The following is a 23691-nucleotide window of genomic DNA, read 5'->3' on the forward strand; positions in this document are numbered from 1 at the left end:
GTGTCCCCCAATCTCTCCACAAGTTCTTTTGCTGAAAATATTTTGATAGAGACATGTGGAGACAACTTTTAGATCAAAACAAGAGCCGTGTATGAATATTGTAACACTGATATGCAGAGTTAATGGGTAGCCTTAGTTAAATTAAAAACACAGAGAAAATCCCAAACCCACCAAAAAACCTCAAAAACAAACAAAAAAATTCCTAGCTGAAAATTTATACATTTTCTAAGGTGCTCCTACTTCTTCCATTCTTATCCACAATTTCCAGCACCTAAGCCTAACCCCATTACAAAGTGGTGACTGAGGTGATGCAGCACTGCCCAAAACACCAAAAAAATTGTTAAATCTTGCTTTTTCTATTGTCTATATTCTTATAACATACTGCAAGTTTTCACATTAATATGAAGTGCCCTTTTATTGAAAATATTCCAATTTTAACCTAACAGTTTCCCATATTTGAACGAGATGATCTTGAAGGTCCCTTTCAACCCAGACCATTCTGTGATTTTCTCTTGTCCAGAGTAATCAGCTTTTCTTTCTTTTCAGTGCCCATTTTACTGCTTCACCTCTCATTGCAGTACTTTACTGCCTACTCACTGCTAATCTGGCTTATTTTCCAGAGGTCATCATCGATGTTTTCTGTCTGTAAGCAACTTAGTGCTACAATAATAAAGGAAGCAATATAGAAAAAAAAAAAAAAAAGTCTTGTTTGGAAAGATATTGCAATCATTTCTGCCCACTTAGAAATAATTTATTTTTTCAATTTCCCTGCTACTTAAAAATTAAATGCACTCTCAAAGGTAAAAAGGAAAAAAAAAAGTGAATTCATTTCTTTGCAATGCTCGATGGTGAACACGCATCCATAGTTCAAAAGTGAAATTATGTGGGTGGAAACCTATGGATCAGCCATGCAGGTAAACAAACGAAAACAAAAAATTAATCCAAAATTAAAACGTCTAAGCACAGAGTTATTTTCAGCAAGGACAGCAAATGGAGTATAGGCATGCTGGGTTTGAACTGGGAACTCACCAGGGAGCTTTTATGGAAAAACATCCTGCTCCAAACAGGTAAGGTCTTCACGGAAAGGGGAAAAATGCACAGAAATTAGATGAGAACTCAATTCCCAACAAGTACACTTATATCATGCTGTTAAGATTAATGCAGAAAGTGAACAAAATCCTTGTTTAGAGCCCTTGCTGGTGCCCTGGAGGAGCTGAGACCCTGCCAGGCACAGTCCCGGAGGTGAAGGTTGGAGGGAGGGCTCTGCATGCTGGGACCCACGGGGCGCATCAGTGCAAGCCGGGCTTGGGGTTAGAACTGGGATTAGGAACAGCTCAGGGCTCCAGCCTCAGCTCTGCTGCCAAAGCTGAGCCTACAGCAGCTATTGGAGTGAGCATTAATCGATCAATCAATCAATCAATCAATCAATCAATCAGTAGAGGGGGTTTTCTGTGAAACACTGAAATGCTCACTGGGGCAGTTTGGCAAATTTACAGAGAGAAGGTCAGATAAAACCAACAGGTGCAATCCTAATCTTTTCAGGACAATTACTCAGCCTTTTGCTAGGACAGAAACACACCATGAAATTCAACTGTTTGACCCAGAAATATTCTTCCCCCCTGTTAAAAGCTTGCACAGATGCAGGAAAGTGAGGCCTAACTCACTCCAAATGTATCTGATGCTCAAACCAGATCTAGAGCTGAGCGCTTTTGGTCACCCAACAATTTACACCATGATTTGATTTGATGTTTTGTTCAAGTATTTTRCCCAGTGGAAAGTGTTTAAAGTATCACCCCCATTAACCTGAGGGTGTTTTAGTGGATATCTCCCTTTAAAAAGCCATTGCCATAGTGACATTTGCATAAAATCTGGAAAGGAGCAACAGGAGGCAGATTTAGAGCTACTCGTGTGCTAAGGCTTCTTTGAGTCTCATTTGGGATGTAGCATCATCCACAAAATCTCTGAATAATTGATTTTGTAAATGCCAATGGTCCCATTTTCTTTTCATACTCTGATTCAGCAGTAAGTTCTGGGTAGTTGAAAAGGTGAARTATTTTCAGGCAGTGAATTACCAGGAAAGGTCCAGCACTGTATAAAGCACTCAGCCATAGACTCACACAATTAAAAGGATACCAGCCTGATAAAAAAGAATTCAGTGAACTAAATCTGACATGAGCACAACATCAATGAATGAAGGGATTCTCTCAAAAAACATTCAGGTGAAGGTACAAACCTAAGACATACAGTCTTCAACATGCAAAGATGCAAAAATCCAATAAAGAATGAAGTATTACAGAAAAAAAACCCTTATTTTTAGTTAGTATAGAGGACAAAAACATTTTTGAGTTCTGTATAAGGGACTAGCCTTTAACTTTTTGTGTTTAATAAATGTTTGGTTAACATTTTGGGGGACAGAGTTCATTTGGTAGAATCAACTACCCCTCTAGACCTAACACATCATCTTTGAACAGGGATAAAACCCAATTAAATTGTCTGAACTGTATGATCTTCTATAAAGTCAACAYATCCAGTCCCCAAGTCAAAGGCCAGTCTAGAAGATGAGGCCAGCACTATTGCACTGCTTAAATATTTAATTGAAAGCTAAATCTCCTGCATAACCCAAAGCCAAGACAATTTAAAACGTACAATGTATTGAGTGTAAATTCAAAGAGTCATTGGAGAGTGGTCAGATCTGTCTGGGAGCTCAGAACTACATTTCTAAATGATGATTATGGATGTTTTGGACACTTATTTTTTCTTCTCTGCCTCAGTTGCTCTGTGTGCAAACCTCAGGCAAATGACACTTAGCTGAGCCCATCAGAACRTTTCAGAAGACAACACAGACTTTTTCTTTTTCCACAACATGTTATATTGACCTGACTGTACTTGCAAATTAACAAATTCTCTTGATTTTAATTACAAATTGGCTCAGGTGGACTCATGCTTCAACTGAAGGTTTTGTTTGGTTGGTTTTGGATAGAAAATGGATGGAAATTGACAGAAATTTTTGTGTCATGAAGAAAATATAATGACTACATCAGCCTTAGTAAAAAGCTTTAAGTGTGAGAAAACCAACTTAGTATTTCCTTTGTGTTCACGAGACCTAATTTCTTTAAAGATGACCATTTTTTCCCTCTGATATTTATATAAGCAATTGTTTGCCACTATTTCCTACACATAATATGGATGGAATGCTAATTGAGAGCGAGAGAGAATCCACAAATTACAGGATAACCCAACCTTGAAGAGACAGCACCAGATGGCTGYGCTCGGTGACAGCAAGAGAGCAATGCCAAAGCAAAAACTCACCCAGGTTCCCATTTCCCAGAGCTAGGGAGAAATTCCAAAGGAAATTATGGAATGAAGATGATTCACGAGTCAAAGTTGTGACAGAATTTTTGCAGTTTCTTACCTGATTCTGAGTTTTAGCGAATTAAAAACTGAAACACTTTGATTTCATTTTATTATGTTTAATAAAACTGTTTAAGCTTTTAATAAGCTGGGTAATAGGCATTTTTCTAAACCTCAACATGGTACATTGCCATATCAAGAATCTCCACAAACAGTGGCACCTGAACAAACTTTAGTGCAAATAATTGCATTTATTATCAAKTCCAAATCATTACAGCAGTTGCTTTATTATCAAAATATGCTATAAAAACTAAAGGTGACATAAAACACATCTGAGAAATGTACCAGAAAGGGAATGTCTGGCTTCAGACAATTGTGCTGAATTGTTCAGCTTTACTCTTTTTTACTACTTTTACAGTTATTTTTTTCTAATTAATTGTACCATAACATGATGATTTTGCATTCCTGATTTTTGTTTGCTGCAGTAGTTGACCCTGGGATAGATGAAGCTCTCTGACACAAAATAAACTCAACAGACATCAGTGACTTTCTGTGCACAGAAAATTAAAATGATGAGATTGCATCAGACACTTTACCTACTTCCCCCTTCCTCACTGAGGGTGGAATGAGGGATGGGATGAAGAAGGGATAGAGTTTCATGTTTAAAAATACACTACCTAAATCTCCTGGCTGGAAAAAAAACAAGGTTTATCCCTTTCCTGTAAGGCACACTGGATTTCTGTGTTTTGACAAGACCCAGCTAATGCAGGTTCCATCCTCACTCAGCGAGGATGGATTGGGGAGTGCAGTATGATACAAATATAATGACCGTGTCCCTGGAGGGAGATAAAACAAATGCTGCTGTCAGAGGAGCCAACTTTGACAACMGTTTTTCTTTTGGGGCAATTATTGTATCTTTTCTTTCCCCCCTTCCCATTGCAGCTCATCCATGTCCCCACTGGAAACAATTTCAACTCATTCCACAAACACAGGGAACACTTTTGGAGCTACTGCAGAGCACAAAGCTGACTTCTAGAATGTTCTTATTCACTGCCTTTCATAGACAACGAGATGGATCATACAGCTTTTCCCCTTTCAAATCTATAAGCTCTTTGTAAATGAGCAATGAATTCACCCATTCACCAGCCTTGACAAGGAATCCAACATTAGTATCAAAATTTTGAGAGGGAAACTGAGGCATGGATATAGAAAGACTTATTAATTCCAGCTCTTGTGCTGTCTTGCATCCCCCCCTAATCTTTAAAACATCAGAAGCTTCCTCACTCATTAGTGTTAGAGCCCCTCTGGGAAAGCCTCCCTGCTCCTCAGAATGTGCTGACAGCACAAACTACAGGAAAGCCAGTCAATGGGATGACAAAATGTAGGGACAAAAATTAAGTGCTTGATGAAGGTGCGGAAATTACAATGGGAGACTTGAAAAAGTGAGGGAAGAAGCAGAGGGCAGGGAAGGAGGGAAGGACAGCGATGGAAGGCAGAGGGGATGCTCCAAAAGGCCTCGTGCTGACAATGGGACCTGTACTGAAAGCAGGCACTGATCAGAAAGTGTTCCAAAATCTACATGTTTGCAGGGGAAAAAAAGTATCTGTGATGAACAGCACGGTCATGACACAATTCCAGACTCGGTCTTTCATTCCCATAGGGCTACAGGGARCACTTTTAAAAAATTTACTGCCATTCCACCTGTCAAGCAACMTGACATGCTTTGCAGCTCTGCTCCAGACACATGATATTAAGAGCACTGATCAGTCCTTTCAGTACCTGGAAAATATTTTGCTGTCTTGGATACCGGCAGAACAAACCCCAACTTGACTTTTTGGTTAATAAAACCTACAAGACTTCACGAAGATTTAATATTAAAGCAGCCAATGTTAAAAGCAAATAAAACAGACAAATCCAGCCCTCTAATTATACGGTATTTTAGCCTCGCTTTCTTTCCTTTTAGAAAAATGTGCTGCAACCCATTAAATTTTTAATTCTTTAAAAGTCACAAGCACGGGGAGAGGAATCTGCTCTGAGGGCGGCTGAGCAGAGGCTGGAAAAGCCGAGTGATGCCGAGCTCCTTCTGCGATCGCTGCACAATCGCAAGGTTCAGCAGCTGCTCCCAAGGAAGAGCCTTGTTTCCTCGGAGCAGCGCTTAGAGGTGCTGACCATGTAGGTGTAAATACATCTGTCTTTTGCCATTTGCAGTAATACATGCCTCCTCCACTTCTCCCAGCGAGGCAGATGGTCCCTGTCCTGTCGAAATATTACACTGCACAGACTTCCAGTGCTATGTGTTTGCAGAAATATGAGGGCAGATGTTAAATATGTTAAACACACGCTTTGCCCCCTGGAGGTTTAAGTTAAGGCTGCTGTCTCAATTTGGTCATTTTAGGCATGCCAGGCTTCTTGGATCCTAGGCATTCCTCTTAAATCCCTGCTTTATAAATAACAGCTTTTCATGTTAATTTTGTGTACTTTCATCAAATATTTTGGATGCAGAACAAATGAAGGAAGCTCTCGGCTTAGCTTTACAAGGCTACGTGGGCTGTGCTGAAAATTATGATCCTCATTCATGAAAACTCTATTTACACAGCAGGGTATTTCCCATGACTGTTGTTTTCCCCCCTTACATAAGCCTCACTGAGCATTTTAAATTTAATTAGTTTTAAAAATTACATAAAATGGAACAGAGACAGTCTGTGAATAGTATAATTTACCGGAAAACTATGAATATGAACACTCCGAATATGCTTATGTTTAAGAATAAAACATTAAATAAAATATTGCAGACTTACTACAGTTGCAATAATTTTAGAAAGATTTGCTGGCATCACCACAGCATTAAGGAAACCTTTGTAATGAATTTTACATTAATTWCTATTGTAAACCAAGAGCTTTTTTCCAAATCCTTCTCYTCACTGCTCCTATCACCTCCCTCCYSTGGCAGGCCCTCAGGTGAAKTTKTAATTTCTTTCTCTGCTGTGTCCCACCTGGTTCTAAGCTTCTGTTCCAGTTCTGAGAGCCCACATTTAMCATTTCTGTCCTTCACTGGCCACATTTCGCAAGTCACATTTTTGGTATTTCCCCTCTTGGAGGAACTGTGATTTCCTGCCCTGTGACAACCTCCCTTGATCCCACTTCCCTTCCCTCCTCCAGGATCTCACCTGGACAGGCTTCCTAAATTCACCTGAGCAGTAGCACAGTCTTTTTCCCTCACCTGTGTTTAAACCACGAGCGGAAAACTAAAATGACAAAAATAAGCCAGTGAAATGCGTGTGTGGAGGAAGCTAAACCTCACCATGACCCTCCAACTAAGTTCCATTTACAATTATCTGTGAAGTTCAGGAATTTCTCCCCAGGCAGGCTCTGTGCTGGGGGCGACTGCGCGTTCGTGGCTCGCGATTTGGCTCAACAAGCGCCGTGAAATTCCCGTTTCACGGCACGGGCAGGAGCGGATTGTTGGACAGACATGTACGGACACACAGCTCAGCTTCTGACTGTCAGCATGCACACCCAGCACACCCAACAGTATTTTACAGCATTTTACAGGGTGTCCTGAATGCTCAAGCACAGAATATGGGAATTACTCAGGGAGAGAGGGAATATCCGTGAGYTCTCGCCTGGAAAATAATTCCCGGTTCATGAAACACAAGGGAAAATTCACCTCACGAGCAGGGTTTGAGCAAAAAAGCACTGAAGCAAGGGAGGCAGTGCCTGTGTTTGCCAAAATGCAGGAAAATGTTAGGAAGCTGTAGGACTCTCAGTTGTTTTGTCCAGCCACATGCCATGCTCCATCTACTTTCCTTAAAAATATAAAAGCCCTCTGTAAACTAATGGATCRATCAGATTTTTAACTAGAAAATATTCAGGAATTCAAACAAGCAGAAAATGAGAGAGGAAAAATGTAATCATCACTCTGTAGCTTTAATTGAGATTAAAAAAAGTTTCAAATTTAGCAAGAGAAAATTATCAGCTGTTGGAAAGTATCAATTAATTCAAAATTGCTATGGTTTATGAAACTCATAAAATCTTCTTAGTAATTATATGTGTATTTAGAGGAACTTTTCCCAACAAATATTTTGAAGTGCTTTATCATGGCACATGAGAAGTACCAAAGTGCAGCTGGCTCTGGAGTGGAAATCCACACGTGAATTACCCAGTCCAGAACAGTGCAACAGAGGAAAAACAAGGTCAAGAAAACAGCAGGATTAAGTTTTGCATTTCTGCTCAACCTGGCTTACTGTATTTCCAGCTCTGATGGTCAAAAATCATTTCTGCTTGAAAAGGYTGGAAATCAAAATAAACAAACTTAGAAAAAAAAGTAAAACCATATTTTGTTCTGATTGAATACAGCTCTGCTTGTGTTTCATTCCAATTCCTGGTGTGAAAACTTCTCCTGACCCACCCAAATGAATATTCCTGAATTTACAGAGGTTTGTTTTCAGATTATATTCACTTATCTGGTGTTGGTTTTCAGCCTCCTTTTCCCCCCACCCCCCTTCTGCCATTAAATTCCATACACTGAAATGAAAAACACGGAATAAAACTAATTCTCACTAATAACACAAATGATYTCCACATGAATCATAAAGGTTAAGAAAGGTTTGTGCCACTTACCCTGTGCGTTTGGTGATGGTCCCTAATGTCATTGGCTGCTTGATTTGAGCAAGAGGCAACACCACAGTCAGGCTTGGGAGAGGCAGGAGCCGAGGATTGCCGGGATTGTTGTTTGTGAAGTTATTGTAAGTGTCTTGGCTGTTCAATTTACCTTGATGGGATAGAGATGTAATAAAACACATTATTGGAATTTTTTTCTTCATTARTCATTGCTACATCTGCTTGAAATAAGATCAAAAAGTAAAAGAAAAAAAAAAGAGAAAAAGAAGTAATGAGTTTCTGTGGTAAAAAAAGAAAACATCTAAAAATTTAATCTTCATTTCAGATAATGAATAAATTACAATGGAAGCAGCAAATACTAATTTTATAAATGGGGATAAGGAAGGATTCCTTTCCATGCAAGGGAAATTATTCCTGCTGCTGCTGCTTGCTTGGCAGTTTTGTTCACGGAAAAGTTTTCGAGTTCAATTTGAAGGACAAACTCTGGATTCCAATTCTCTATTTGAAAAAAAAAAAAAAAAAGAAGTATCTGGAAGGGAATTATTTTCCTAAAGTACCACATACAGTGTTGGTAATTGGAAGTCCTGAAAAGGTCGCTTTTGTTGTCTCGATGGATAAAGACACGCAGAATAATCATCTGCAGAACTCAGACTGGAGGAAAATATCAAGTAACTACATCAAATAAAGCCACGCCAAACTAGATGTAAAAATCAAGAAAGTATCAAAAAAGTAACAAATTTCATATTCACTCAAAAAGAAGAAAATGAAACATAGGTACTGAAAAAAATAGGAAAGGGAAAACATATCAAAAAAAGCCTCAACAACCCTAAATTTAGCTGGTTTCAAAGAGGTCTGTGCTGGATGGACGCCCAGTTTGGATACGCTTTCTTACTCGCTGTATCACTCTGTAGTCACAACCTTTCATTCTTCACTTGGAAAAGGAAACTAGCTCCAAATTTCATGGACAGTAAAGAAAGAAATGTGAAGAAACCAAAGAAAGAAGTTAAACAAAAAAAGGGGCCAGTCTGTTTATWGCAGAATCAAAAGTACTTTAAATAGACAAGCAACCATGAATTAAAAGGTTTAGATCATTAACTTGTTTTTCTGTGTTCCTATAATGCTGTGAAACGCTGGCTTTGTTCTTAATCAAAAGGGAACCATATTGGGAATTAGGTTCCTAAACAACCGATGCATTCTACACAGATATTATACAAATCCCAGGCCAAATCCATACAATCTGCCTCAAGAGCAGCCACCTTTTTTCAAGGAAGAAAAACAGCACAGCAAAGGGTTTCTCACAGGAAGCTGCCTGAAAAGCTTTAATGGTACTTCAGAGGGATTGAAAATAGGAAAAGGAAGGCGGAAAAATCTTAATGAATGTCTCATCATCCTAAAGACACTCAAGGTTTCCTTCACCCTTCTTTTAATACTATATAACTGTAAGCTCAGTGGTTTTATTTGGGTTTTTCTGCAAAATCCCCAGACCTCTGCATCTCAAAGAAGCACAATAACAGAAATGATGAAATTACAAAGTGTATTTTGGGGTAAGTAYGTGGCCTGAGCATCCATCAATACGTTTTAAGAGAAATAGCATGCCTTTAATGAAGAACAAGCCTATTGAAGTTCCCAGAGAGCAGATTTCATTAATAGCAATTTTCCTGCACCAACTTGGAATAAAAAGAAAAGGGAAAATGGAAAAAAAAAAAAAAAAAAACCCAGCTCAGTTTTAAATAAGACTGAGATGCAATTAATTTTTTTTAAGATGAGTTTAATAATGCATTTTTGCTTCTTGCAGGAAGGCGTAAGAATAGTTCTGTGAATTATTGTCTAATTATTTACTGTTCCTGCAATCAAGGTCTCTCTGGAAGTGTTTCCCTYTCCCATATTCCCTAGGATCCACATGGGCACAGCAAACACTGACAGTATCCACTGAGGGGRCTGCAAATGTCTGTAATTTGTTTTTTTTTTAACTTGTTCAGAATATAATGATTAACTCTGAGACACTGATCCAAAGGAACAGCCCCTCTCCCCTCTCAAGGCACATTTAATGTCCCAGTGCCCTCCGATCCCAAATTCACGTGGTTTTCCTTATGCAAATCCTTCAGCTGACTCAATGGAATATTTGCATGCAGAGAAATGAGGAATTTACAGACATCCATCCTACACAAGGATGAGTGCCCATACAAATTGAGGAATCCCACGGCAGTTAGGGATACTCAGAAAACTGCAGGATTAACTCACCCTTTCAGAGTTTTTTATTAATTGTGGGAACATCATCTTACAAATTTTTAGACTCACATATAAGAAAATATAATTAAACAAAGAAAAAGTACTAAACTAACTAAACTATAAAGAAAGAATGAAAATGTGTAAAAGAGACTTGGAAAGGGGCTAAAATTTAAGATTATTCTTCTTTGAAAAAGAAACGCAAAAAACATTCAGGAGGACAAGCATTTAATTTGTAACTATGTTTTTGGAAGTATAGCTTAATCTATGTATACAACCCTCAATAAAAAATTAACTAAACCCGACCTCATAACGCACAGCACTTCACAGCACAAACATGATAAAAAAATTCTGCTGTGACAAATGGAAAAGCTGTAAATACCAAACATATGTCACAATAACCATTGCCTGCCAACCTGCATTTTCTGCTGCAACAGTCAGTTGCTTAACTGCAAAAAACRTAATTAAAAGTGATATCAGCCAAAAACTAAAAGTTGGAATGCTATAAAAAGGAGAGAAATTATCCCTGACAGGAAAGTTGTTTTTGAAAATCTGACTATAACAGCATTAAGATGGTGTGGATGATTAAGGTTAAAGAAAACCCCCTRATTTTCTGGTGTGCTGCTCTATCCGTACAGGAATCCGAAAAATTACCCTTCCATTCCTGCAGCCCTTCCAAGTAGGAAACTGCAGCAGCAAACAGGAGTTGTGTGTGCACAGGGCTGTCGGATCGGGCCAAAAGAGCACAAAGAATGCAGTCAAGCATCAACATTATTGCTACAGCTCAAGCCATTGTTGATTCACTGTCAAAGGACAAGCAACAAATAAGCCCAAGTTTAAGTCGAGTAGAAATATCCAATATTTTTCATCCAGCAGAACCTGAACTCAAGTTACCTCCYGACATGTGGACAGTGCATTTAACTGTAAATGGCTGTAGATTTGACACACACAGATTTCATCCCACTGCTACTCCAGGAAAACTTTCATTGCAAACAATCATCCCAATGGCAAAGAGGTCCACTCAAGGATCATTTCCAGTGGAGCATCCCAAGCAGGGAGGCACTTTTGGTAATCACCCAGAGCCCTCAGGACCCTGTGCAAGACACAGGCTCAWGTATTTGTCTTTCCATGGGCTGCCATGGGGGGATTTTCATATCACAGCTGTGCATGGAATACAAAAGCAAATTTAGGCTGGCAAATGTCTCATTAATTTTACTAAGGAACTTCCAAAAAGCTGAGGATGCTGTGGCTCTGCAGTCTGACAAGTTTGTTTGCAAGTGGACCCTTCAGTGGATAAATGTTGCCTACTGAGACATGGAAAACCCAATCCATGGTTCTGATTTTGGACCTGTTTGCTGACAGTCTGCAACACCACCACCATCTGATCCCCCCAAAACCTGAGCCACGCTTTTCCAGACATTTTATTCYGCTGACACTCAAAGGAAAAATGGATTAAGTTGAGGATAAAAGTGAAGAAAGAAAAAAACAATGGGCTTTGTTGTCAGAGGGAGGGACGAGCAGGCTGAGCTGTATTCCCAAACCAGCCATCACAAACAGACTCACTTCCAGCGAGGAAAAAAGGGAGGCCTGAAAGTGCCGGACAAAAGAAATCCCAGCAGACAAAGAAAAAACAAATTAAAAGCACCATTATAAAACACAGATGCTATAAAGAAAATAAACKTCACAAGATTTAGTGGTTTTTGACAAAGCTGGACATCTGTGGAAAAGCCATCAGGAGCAGCTCCCAGGTACAGCCGGACAAATTCGTGGTCCCACGGCATCGCTCCCCTCCTCAACCTCTGGGCAGAGACACCCTCAGCTCTCCACACACTTCCACCATTGCAAAGGCAATTTATCAACAGCTAAAATTTTACTTATGGTTATTTGATTTRCATAAGTTACTCTTCAGGCCTGAATGTGAGATTTAAACGTTTGATCGAATCATACTTTAAGTTTTCAAACTGTATTTTTGGATAAAAAAGGAAAGCTACATCAAGGGGAAAATGTTGAAGACTTGCAGGCTTCTARCACTGTTCAAAAAGCAATCAATCAACTGAAAGCAATTAATACAGTTACATGTCCTCTTCTGATCAACTAAGAGCCTTGATGAATGCAGGCCAGATTTCAAATTGGTCAGTGTTTGAGTGGAGCACTTGAGGGCAGTGCTGTCAGAGATCATCTCTGAGGAGAAACACGCTGATTTTTGGCACTACTAATGACAGAATTACATGTCCAAATGCTGCTTGGMATTTGGCTGGAATATTCCCCAGCCCAAGGATGGCATTCAGCAGCAAAAGTGTGGCAAAAAKACTTAATGGGATCCTGTAAGAATGATGTGGATGCAGCCCTGYTCTCTGTGCTTTAGTCCACCCACAGATCCACATTAATGCAGCCAAATCACTTCTTACCCGATTTAAACCGAGYTTGAATCTAGCACAGCCAAGCTTAAAACCAAAACTACACCCTCACACCTAAAGGATGTAAAAAGCAACTTATCACCAAACTGAAACTAAACCCTTTTACCCACTGAATTTCAGCATGTGTATGGCATGTCTGCAAGTGCTGCAGGATTTTCTTTGGTGTAAAGAAACTCCACTGTGTCAGCAAGCAAAGAAAAGAGAACTTGGCCTAAACATTTTTTTCTGATAGGAAAGTAATGATCAGAAGGATTTTAGTTTCTCTATACACTTTATTTGAAAAACTAAAGTGGTATCAAGCACCTCTCACCCTTATAATAAAATGCTTCTATGTTGATTTTTTCCATTTCTCTTCCATTACTCCAGTACCAAAAGCTTAGTAATGCAGTGTCATTAAAACTCAAACCCCACTTGATTAGCTTTTATATCTCCCAGTATTTAACAGACTCCATTTCAAAGGGTACCACGTAGTCTACTGACATTAACRCTACATATAAACATCTATAATTTGGTAAATAAAAATGCAGTAACTCGGGGCTATGCAATCATATGGAGGCCAAGTTACAGGAAAATGAACCATGTTTGGCCATTATTTCTGTTTCGTGTAACAATGAGGATTCCTCAGCTAAACATTCCCTAATTGTATAATGCAAGGGAAATAAAATCCTTTCTAACTGGCAGGCAAAAAAATGGCAGGAAAAACAGAAGTGTCATGGATGTGGTGGTTTATTTTGCTTTGCTTTTTATTCAAYACAAAAAGTTTCCCGGATGAGAATGGAAAGCTTCCCAGCTTCAGTTCCAAGACTTTCACCCTCRTTCCTGACCTTTTCTCAGACATGTTCCAGTATAATCTGTAATCTACTACAGTCGGAAGAGGAAACAGCAGCGCCCTGGTGAGAAACGCTGCCTTGTGACCCGAGCAGAGAACCCAGCGGAAGCAATGCTGGCTCACGGAGTCCTTGGAAGAGCCTGACAAACTCACTAACAGCACAGCAAACACACCCAGCACCACGAGCCCTAATTRCTGCCAAAGTGGGATTTTGCTTTCTTGTTTTGTTTTCTTCAGTCCAACATGTGTTATCTTTCTTTGTAAAATGTTAGACATTTTCCTAGAAAAAGTCAGGAARCTAATTATTTTAGTTAACGATCGCCTCTCAATTAAAGTTACATTGCCATTTCCTTGAATTGTGTCCTATCAAATTTAAACTCATTTCACACCCTAACCCTCAATATTTCCAGTACAATTAGACCCATTAAAGGAGGAATATTATGTTTTAGCTACTGCATGTATACACAAATYGTGTAGCTACTCAGAGCTAAATCCATCACTATCTTGCTTCCATTGGAAAGGATGGGAGAAAACAACGCAGCCAGTTGTTTTTGTAACATTTAAATCCGTTTGATATGGAACCTTTGGAAACACAGCTGCACTAGATCTCACGRTTGTCCTAAGAAAGCAGAGCTTGCTCTCTGTTTGCATCCAGGCAAGGCATGTGATGGTGACAGCTCCTAAGACTGCTGTGCTGAGATGTGCAAGCGCCAGCCCAAGTGTCTCAGTCACTGCTGGGACAGAGTCCCCTGCCCTGTCACCCGAGCTCCTTGAACTTCAGCATCATCCACTCAGAATGTGAACAYGGCCTCAYAACACTCCCTTCCTCCTTCTGGAGTTTTTCTACTATCTTCAATTTCAGAAACTTTGTCACTCAGTTTTAAAGTGTCCCACTCACTGATACCCCAAAATCTGCTCTTATCCTCAGCAGAGAAGAACCTCCCACAACTCCTTGGCTGCCTGTGCCTCTACCTGGCCAAAGACAGATCATGAAAGAACAGTTCCACCCTCAAGCTCTACCTAGGATTTGAACTTATCATTTATAGTGATCTAGGGCTGGTCATTTCTCCTACCTCCGTGTGTAATTTTTCATTTCTGTAGGGAAAAGAAGTTACACTGACAGTGCAGAGGAATGAAAAAGGAGAGGAAACCATTCGGCCAGCACAGTAACAATGTCTTGGGTCCCATGACACCTCTCACAACAGCTGTGGGGACACCAACAGTGTCAACTGCCTTGTGAAAGAGTAACTCCTTGAAAATCTGACACAAGTATCTGCTTCTTCACTTGCTGTTTTGCCTCCTCATTTTTGTACCAAGTTTGATGTGCTAAAACTGCTCAAAGAGCTGGACAATAAAGGTGTCTTGTGGCATTTCCTGGGAAAACAATCCCTCCACCAMCACACACACAAGTCTGGCATAATAATCATCTTTCAGGACCCATTTAACTAAAAATACTGTTGGTGCAAGGCTCAAGTCCATTTATGGGCAAAACTCAAAATAAACCCAACCAAACTGGTTTGCCAGCTGTTGGCTCCAGACTTTGTGCGGGCAGCGGCAGCAATGCTTCAGCTGGGCTGTTACTGCTGGTGTTCCCAGCCAAATCAGCCAAATCAACCAAATCAACCAAATCAGCCAAATCAAACGCTTCAGCCGAGCTGTTCCTGGTGGTATTCCCAGCCAAATCAGCCAAATCAGCCAAATCAACCAAATCAACCAAATCAAACGCTTCACCTGGGCTGTTCCTGGTGGTGTTCCCAGCCAAATCAGCCAAATCAAACACTTCAGCCGGGCTGTTCCTGGTGATGCTCCCAGCCAAATCAGCCGAAATGGCCAACTTGCTCCTGGGTCATCTCCACAAGGCCAGGCACAGCGCTGAGTCCATCCTCTTTGAAACAGATCTTGCACCTTCAACTCTCCACAGATGGGAAGAGTGCAAGATTAGTTCTTTGTAACTGCTACGGGTGTAGCTATGGAACTTCTGCAAGCAAACACGAGGAGCAGAGCCATCCTCAACATCATGTGGCTGCGAGCCAGCCCTGGGCCAGAGGCTGTGGCTACCACAGCACTGGGCTTGAGTTTGCAAACTGTTGAGAGGACAGGACTCTGTGAGCTCAGACTAACACTGCACTAATGAGGTTATCGTGCAGGCAGCCTCCGGCGCTGTGGAGAGACTCTGTTGCTCCCATTTCTTGCACATGGGAATTTTGCTAACACTGTCTGCTGGTGAATGATGAAGCGCTTGAGAAAACAAGAATGTACTATTGCTGCCCCTTGTCGTGTCTATCCATCATAATTCAGATCAGCACAGATTYCAATTCAAAGCCTTCTTTCAGGGATGACTCCAACATGCTAAAGCATTGTAAACTTTGGAATATTTTGGTGTCTCGGAATTCTCTTCCAAATGATACAGAATAAAATCATCTTTATAAACTCAATTTTTTTTTTTTCTGACAGCACAGTCAGAAAATCAGCCTGTCTGAGAAACTGCAAAATGACTGGGCTGGGAATTTCTGAAGAACATCTCTGTGTGTAGATGTGTTTGGTGAGGAGATAGGGAAAGTTTAATGGCAGCCCCTTATCCAAAGGGCTGAGCTTACTATAATTTAATATTGATGACAAACTACATGTTAATCCATCTGTGATTTTTTAATCCCAACATTTCTATCTCTGCCTTATTTCCCCCCCAGTTGCAACTGTAAGAACAAATGTTTTAGCATCTGAATTCAATACAGGTTGAATATACGGTATTTATCCCAAGTTATGCAGGGAAAAAAAAAGTGCCTTGACAATCACTGCATTTGAGAAGTTGATAATAATATCCATGAGTAATTATAATAAATGGCTTGTCTGAGACACCCATAGAATAGGAACTAAAGCAAACCATAGCAATCTGTCCCTCTTGCACCCAGCACACACCCTCGGCAGCCCTGCTCTTTTACCCATGACCGTTGAGGATGTTTTCTGGCTCCGTGACAGCATCGTGACTCAGGTCATGAGAAGTGTCAAAGATGCATTTCCTTGAGATGGGAAAAAGCAACTGATTTTAACAGCCCACAAGGACTAAGCAAAAAAGAATAAGCTCCATCAGCATATTCACGGGTAAAGATAAACCTTTTAAAAGATAGAAGTATATTTTATTTCTAATCTTCATGCTTACGTTTCTTTCCATAAAGTGTTTACATTTTTCAGGCTACCAAAGATGCAGAGTTGATTAAATGCCTTACTTAAGAATAATAAACTGGAAAAAAAAGGGCAACAAGGGCAACACCCATTCACTGCATAATCCATCACCAATCATATAGACAGGGAGTCAGATTCAGGCTGTAGACATGAGGGAGCAGCCTTGGATTCCCAGAATACCCATTGCCAGGGGAAGCAGAAGTGTTTGGGCTTGAACTCAGCAYGTCCATCAGATAAAATGATTGTTCCCACCAGCTCTTGTCCCATTCCTTCCCCCYGTTGGTTACAAACACTGAGCTTCACATGCTTTCACCTTCCCTCACACCAACCCTCTCCTGTCATGCAACACCCTCCATACTTAAACCTCCTCCTTCAGCTGATACTGTCTCTTGAAAAACTCTAGATCCTACTTTCTCACCTTCTGATCCAACATATTACAGGCTTGTATCAGGTGAGCAAAGCTACTTTTTGTCATTTCTTTGATGGCAGCTCCCTTGAACCACTTACATTCCTTGACCCAATGACAAATGTCTGGACTGCAATGCTTCCCCTGTGCTAGTTCACTCTTCTCCTGACCTAATTCCAGCCTTTCCCCCTTTGTGCTTTGGACATGAACCATRCAGAGAATCTTTCCTGCATCACTCCTTCAGTGGTGCAGGAGTGACCAACTCWTTTCAGCTGGACTGTTATTCCAAAGTTCAATCCTAGTGATGGCTTTTATGCTGATCACACTCAACCAGCCCTCTGCACTTACACATAAAGCACACYGAGAAGACATAAAATCGAGTACATTCCTTCTCATGGATCATTAATATCATTATTTATCAATTTCCAATTGGCAACTGCAAAACTCGATCAAAGCGCTGCATCAGCTGCAGGATGTCGTTACCACTTGCAGTGTACGAGAAGGAAATGCRCCAGCCTGCCTTTTATGTACCTGGTTAACTGGGGAGATTTGCGGATGGAAAAACATGGGTTTACTGTAAACTAAGAGGGAGTAATCGAAGGAACAACTGAAATAACCATAAAATTCCAAACTGTCATTCACTAAGTCATTTTCAGATAAACACTTTAAAATTCCAGTTACCACTTCTYGGACTCCCTCAGTACCTGACTCTGACACATCAGCACTTGACCTTCTCAAAATTTCCTTCCATTTGACATTACCAAGACTGAAATCATCCATCTTGACAGGAAAACTTCAGTGGGACGCTCACAGCTGTGGTAATCCCACTCCTCTCTGCCTTCTCCCTTCCCTTCACCTCGTGATCCATCTCTGCCATCGTGGTCTCCTGTGCGCTGCCGATTATTTCCCCTCTGCCTGTCTACCCACAGCCTTTCCAAAACTGTTTGCTCTGACCGCTGCTACAGCCTTTGCTGTGCTAAATCACTCACTCATAGATTTTTTACACTCCYTGTCTCCAGAGCTGCAATTCCCTTCTGATGTCCGTCTCCTTCAATTTTCAATCTATCCAGAATTTTCAAAACTTCTCAAGGCAAACGTGTATCTGCCCCAGTCTTCGATCCACGCTGTTTACAAAAAGCTGCTTCTGAAACACTTGATGTACAGACACGAACTTCCCTCGTGACAGAATTTATCAGTCTGCTTCCCTACTTATCTGAAGGGAATGGATCTTTTCCTTCCACTTCAGAAACTATCCAAAATACACCACCCACTTCTCTCACTCCACTGATTCTCTACCAAAAAAATAAAAAAAATAAAAAAAAAAAGAGGAGAGGTGGGGGGAAAAAGGCAACTAAAACACAGCAAACACATCTCTCTGTGAGCTGCTGGCTGATTCCCAAATTGATGATTCCAGCTCTTCCCACCTCTTCTCCCAGCCCTGGAAAAGTGGGACCTGGGCTTCCTCTGAGCACTTCCCTCACCAGTGCCAGGACTGCTCCAGAAAGAAGGAATCATCCCAGAAAAGCCTCTAAAAGTCATTAGCAGAAAGTTCCCACCAGTTAAACCAATTTTGTTTTTTCCCAACTGCCTTAAAACCGTGGCGAGAAACTTCAGGTGAGCGCGCGAAGAGAATCACTCGGTGCTTCAGGCGGCACAACGAACACGGAGGGTTTATATTTTCAAACAAATACCGTATATTTATCACCTGTACGTTTACACGAACAGCTCAGTGTCTGTTTTAATGAAAAGGAGAGGGTTTTTATCCCCTGATCGCCGCCGTTTGTTCCGCGCCGCGTCCCCGCTGAGGGCCGGCCCCGCCTGAGGCGCCGTGGCCGGGGGGAGGGCGCCCCCTGCCGGCCGCGCTCGGGGACCCGGCGGGGGAAAGAAACCGCGCTAAAAACGGGGCTCACAAAAAAAAATTATCCCGAATTATTCCATCGAAAACTTAAATTTTAAAAGAGCCGAGTTTCTCCGCTGCGGACAAACACGGCAGTGACACCATAGGAGTGTTAAAATCACGTTAAAACTGCGGCTTACTTTGCTGTTTTCACGCAAATTGCTTTTATCGTGCGAGGCTACGAAGAGAAAAATTAGAGTTAATAGAGAGTTTTGAAAAGTCGTTTTCACCTCGTGTTCATAGCATTTCACGTTAAACTCCGTGAAGGAACTGCCCTCCAGTGCTTTAAGTTATTAGACAGTTAATTTTCTTTGAAACTATTTTTGTCTGCCTCTCTCTAAATAGGTGGTTTCTTAAGTGAGTGTTACTTAAAGGAAACCAATCTGTTTTTCAGGAAGGGCTGATGATGTCAGTCCTTTCAACTCTGCTTTCCCATAAGAATTCTTCTAGTAAAAGGAGTTTCACTCTGGGAAATAGTGAAAAGTAACGTGAAAATATGTAAAGCATCTCAGGCTSCATGTTTATCAAACTTGCAGTTTTATGCTCGGATTTTAATCATGTTGYGATTGTGACAAATAAAGGAAAAGCGAGAGAAAACCTTTTGATTTTTAAACTTGGGAAAGATTTTGCAATGAAAAACGTGCCATACTAAAATATTTATAAAGAGATAAATACAAGCCTGAATGCGCTGTATCAAGAACAACATGGCTTTTTCATAATTCTAAATTTATATACTCCATCCCAGCATCGGTATTAAATCTGAAACAGAACCACGGYGTACTATGAACAGTTTTTTGGCAAATAAATACATACTTCAATCCCCAATGAAATGCAAGACAAATTCAGAGAGTATCATATTATTATGGAATATTTTTAGTAGGTGTGGATGTGTAGCTGTAGATCCAATGTTAACTTACTGGATATTATTTGTTCTGGTACTGGAAATTCCTGCAGCCAACAACAGAGAAAACCTGCGAGCTGAGCTACAGGGACTTTATTTCACTTACTGGTGGTGCAAGAATTAACGACAATAAATTCTGTAAGTAAGTTCTGTAAATCATAATTTGCAGAATTAATAAGATATATATAGTTTTCAACTTTCCAAGTAAAACATTACATTTTAAAAGCTAAATGCTCCTTGTTATTCACATTTTGGTGTCCTGTAGAGAACAGGGAGAGGTTTGAATCACCAAGAACATGGTTCTGCTTTAATTACTCATCCCTCAGTCCTTATGGTTCACCTGTGACACAGGTAAGGACCACAAACCCCATTTTTCACAAGTAAAAAGGTCACCTCAGGCTGTATTTTACCCTAATGTTCACCCCCACGACCAARCCATGCTGTAATAGTCTTATAATAGTAAAAGCCCATAAAAGGATCCCAACCTAACTCAAATATTCCTGACAACACGCTCAGGCAATCCAAGGGAATGACAAAAATACAACCTCGCTGGGTTAACAGACAGAGCAGCCCAAACAAAATCTCTGTCGGCTGTAAAAGGTGCAAAGGAAACATCCCTTCATCATCCTCTATTCAACAGTTTACTTCACTCTGCCCAAAAGAACAAAGGCGAAGGATGATTCACTTGGAAATGAAATCATCCCTACCCCCAGTAAAGCTGACATTGTGTGGGTAAACAGTGCTGGGGTGCTCCGACACAATGTAAATAGATTGCCTTGCTACTATATACACAGAAAASCGTTTCGTTTCCAAACCAGGAGGCAAAAAAACAAGCGAGAAAAATACGGCAGAGCCCCAACTCTGAAAATATTTACAGGAACAAAAGCCAATCACGAGTTCCCATCAATAACTTACGGTTTCTAATCAAAAGGGAAGATAAGCCAGTGCAGCCTTTTTGCCTAAGGTTGTAGCAATGGTTTTGTAATGCAAAAGGAATATCAGCAGAAGGATTAACAGCAGCTTGTTTTAACTTCGGATTTACTGAAAATTTTCTAGATTGGAAAAGATGTAAGAGGAATATCGTGCTGACATGGCTTCACACAGAAAAGTCCTGCCGTTTGCCACAATCTCCTCTGAATCAGTCACTTAATCAACACCTCGTGCTGCTCTCCAGGACGTGCTCTTTGGTTTTATTTCCTTTATAATCAGCTGCACTTCGAGGGCTGATTAGGGACTATAACAGTTATTCTTCTTGAAGAAAGCTACCAAATTAAACTCATTCCACACGTGGGGAAAACAGAGGTTATTCCTGTTGTCACACAGCAGAAAGCTGACAGGCAAAATCAGCTGAATAAAACTCAACAAGGGCTGCAGAAGTAAAGCAAAGAATTAAACCCAGAACTGCTCTTTTCTGTTTCGAGTGCTCGTTTACACTTCTGTCACCAGACTGCCGAGACTCCTCCAAACAACAATAATTTAACATTATAATATGGTAGGGAGCTGTTACAATCTGAATAAACACATCTTAGCTCACAAATTAAAATAATCATCGGGCTCTGGCTAATCCAGCTGCCACAAACACACACACACACTCACAATTCCTCTGCTGAAAGTCGCTCTGAACTTCAGGGGTTTTTTGCAAGTTGATGATAAATGGCTTTTTATAAAAAGCTTAGAAYAGGGTTCAATATCCTGCCTGCCTTCAGCCAGAGGAACTGAAAGATTACTGAAATGAGAAAAGCAGCAATAAAATTACTGAAAATATTACAATATTTTACCAAATGGACTCTTTCAAACACAACTATTATATTTTTTTTCCCCTAATATTTTTTTCTAAGACATCTCTGCTAAATCCTCTACTCAATTCCCACCAATTTCTCATGGAAAACTTTCAGATGGAGTTTTGTAAGTTACCAACACAAGTCTTAGCATGTGTCCAAATTCAATGAGGGAGTGCTGAGCACAATCTGTGTGAAATCCTGCAGGAATCAAAATCACCATCCTGCCTTAATTCTCAGCTTCCAATGGAGCTGATTGTAGCTAATTTTCAAACAGTGATGACTGCACAGAGATTGAAAGAAATCTGATTTATTATCATGCAAACTGAAGCCTCAGAACTCTTGGGACACTCCCCAAAATTCTGCTGCCTTTCTCTCAGAGAYTCATCCATGCATCCCTGTCTCCTGCCTCCACCACTGAGCATCCCCAAACTGCTGATTCCTCTTTTTAAAAAGTGTCAGATCTATTCAAAACTTCAAATGGACCTCACAGTGCTGTGAAGGCAACAACTCACTGCAATCTCCCTCGACAGAAAATAGAATTGGCTGGGTGAAAGCCACACAAATTGACAGCTCCTTCCTCTCCTCTCCATGATGTCCACACTTAAAAGGGGTTGGATGTGCCACAGCAAACCTTTAGAGCACTCCCTGGACTGTTCCAGGCTGAGCTGCTGYACAGAGATGAGAGGAAGTGAAACACAAGTGTCTCCAAGGAGGAAGAAAGTTCAGAGCACATTTTGGGTGCCTTCCAGTGGCTCCAGGCAGAAGAGGATGGCTCCAGAACAGCCACGAACAAACCTTTGTTCGGAGAAGCCCAAAGAAAGGAGAAAATACAGAGGCTGTCTCTGAGACAAGTCTGGTTCCCTAAATAATCCACAAGTCATAAAGCAGTGCCTTTGATTCAGAAATCCCACAAAGGTTCTCTCTATAGCAGGAAGCCCAGCACAGAGCTGGGCTTTCACAAGCTCTCCTAATCCTGCTCATAATTAGAGAACAGGGACTGTTCCTGGCCATTTTTAGGACTCAGTCTGGATAAAAGGGTGCCTACCCCAAACAAACTGCTATTCAAACTCCCACTCCCATGGAAGTTGTGACTTAGTCTCAACAGAAAGGAGGCACGAGGATGCAGCAAATCCKGAATCCAAACAAAGCAGCTCAAGCACACATCTTATGAAAGAGAAWGGCAGAAAGGACAAAACTGGAGAAGCTGTGACAATGACAACTTTTGAATATTTTTAAGGCTCCCCATTGAGTTTCCCCAAGGCACATCTACCACAGGAGCAGGATGGAAAGATCCATTCTTACAGATTTTTTTACCTTTTCATATAATTTGTCATATTGTTCCCACACACACACAAAAAGGGGACAAAATTCTGTGCCATCAGCTCCCCACTGCCTCATTCCACACCTCTCCTWGAGCAGTATTTATTGTAGACATCCAGAAGTGCTTTGTGCTCATCAAGGCTGATTTTAGGCAGTGAAATTCTTTGAATACAGACCAGATTACTGTGTGCTGCAGGAAAACAGAACTGCAAACCTAAAGATGCCCAACCTTTCAGTTTAGAGTGGAAATCATTAACACACCTGCGATAGCATCATTTACTGAAGCRAGCTGCAAAACCAGAACTGTCTTTGTGAAGGCTCCCACCTTGGCTCACTCCTGCTCTATCTGCATACATCACATATTTTCCACAGTATCTACAGGATCTTATTTTATGAAATTCTATTTTTTCACGATGAAAAGAAGGAATAAAGTGGATTTACCATGGAGAGGAGAGCCAGAGGGGCTGCTGGACAGGCCGGGCACGGGGCTGCAGCGTCCACCCTGTTTGGAGCTCAGCTCCTGCTCGATCTCCTCCAGCCCCGCGCTCTTCTGGAAGCGGCTCATGCGGTTGACAACACGGGGGGACATGTGTGTCCTGACACAGGGCTGGCCCCCGTATGGATTGATGGGGAAAACGTGGGATGTGCCTCTCAGAGTGCTCACCACCACCCAGCGGCAGTCGTGGCTGAAYGAGATGTCCTGGACCTGCAAAACAGGGGGGACACGGCAGTGAGGCCACCAACATCGATGGTGTGGCTTAAA

The 23691-nt window shown here is 41.0% G+C and overlaps 1 protein-coding gene across 7 annotated transcripts in view; it reads right to left on the reverse strand.

Annotated features, from left to right (window-relative positions):
• BCAS3 (BCAS3 microtubule associated cell migration factor) overlaps positions 1–23691 on the reverse strand; it is a 268699-nt gene that overhangs the window by 196934 nt on the left and 48074 nt on the right. For all 7 annotated transcript variants that reach the window (XR_008966176.1, XM_057378799.1, XM_057378798.1 and 4 more), the window contains exons 8-9: positions 23370–23634; positions 7972–8122 (exon numbers count right to left, since the gene is read on the reverse strand). Coding sequence is in view for 6 of the 7 variants with exons in the window: in XM_057378799.1 (XP_057234782.1) it covers positions 7972–8122; positions 23370–23634 (416 nt within the window). In the remaining variant the exon portion in view is untranslated. The remainder of the gene's footprint in view (positions 1–7971; positions 8123–23369; positions 23635–23691) is intronic.

The sequence above is a fragment of the Malurus melanocephalus genome, unplaced genomic scaffold, assembly GCF_030028575.1.
Source record: "Malurus melanocephalus ecotype Western Australia unplaced genomic scaffold, MMel_1.1 scaffold_376, whole genome shotgun sequence".
Lineage (NCBI taxonomy): Eukaryota > Metazoa > Chordata > Aves > Passeriformes > Maluridae > Malurus > Malurus melanocephalus.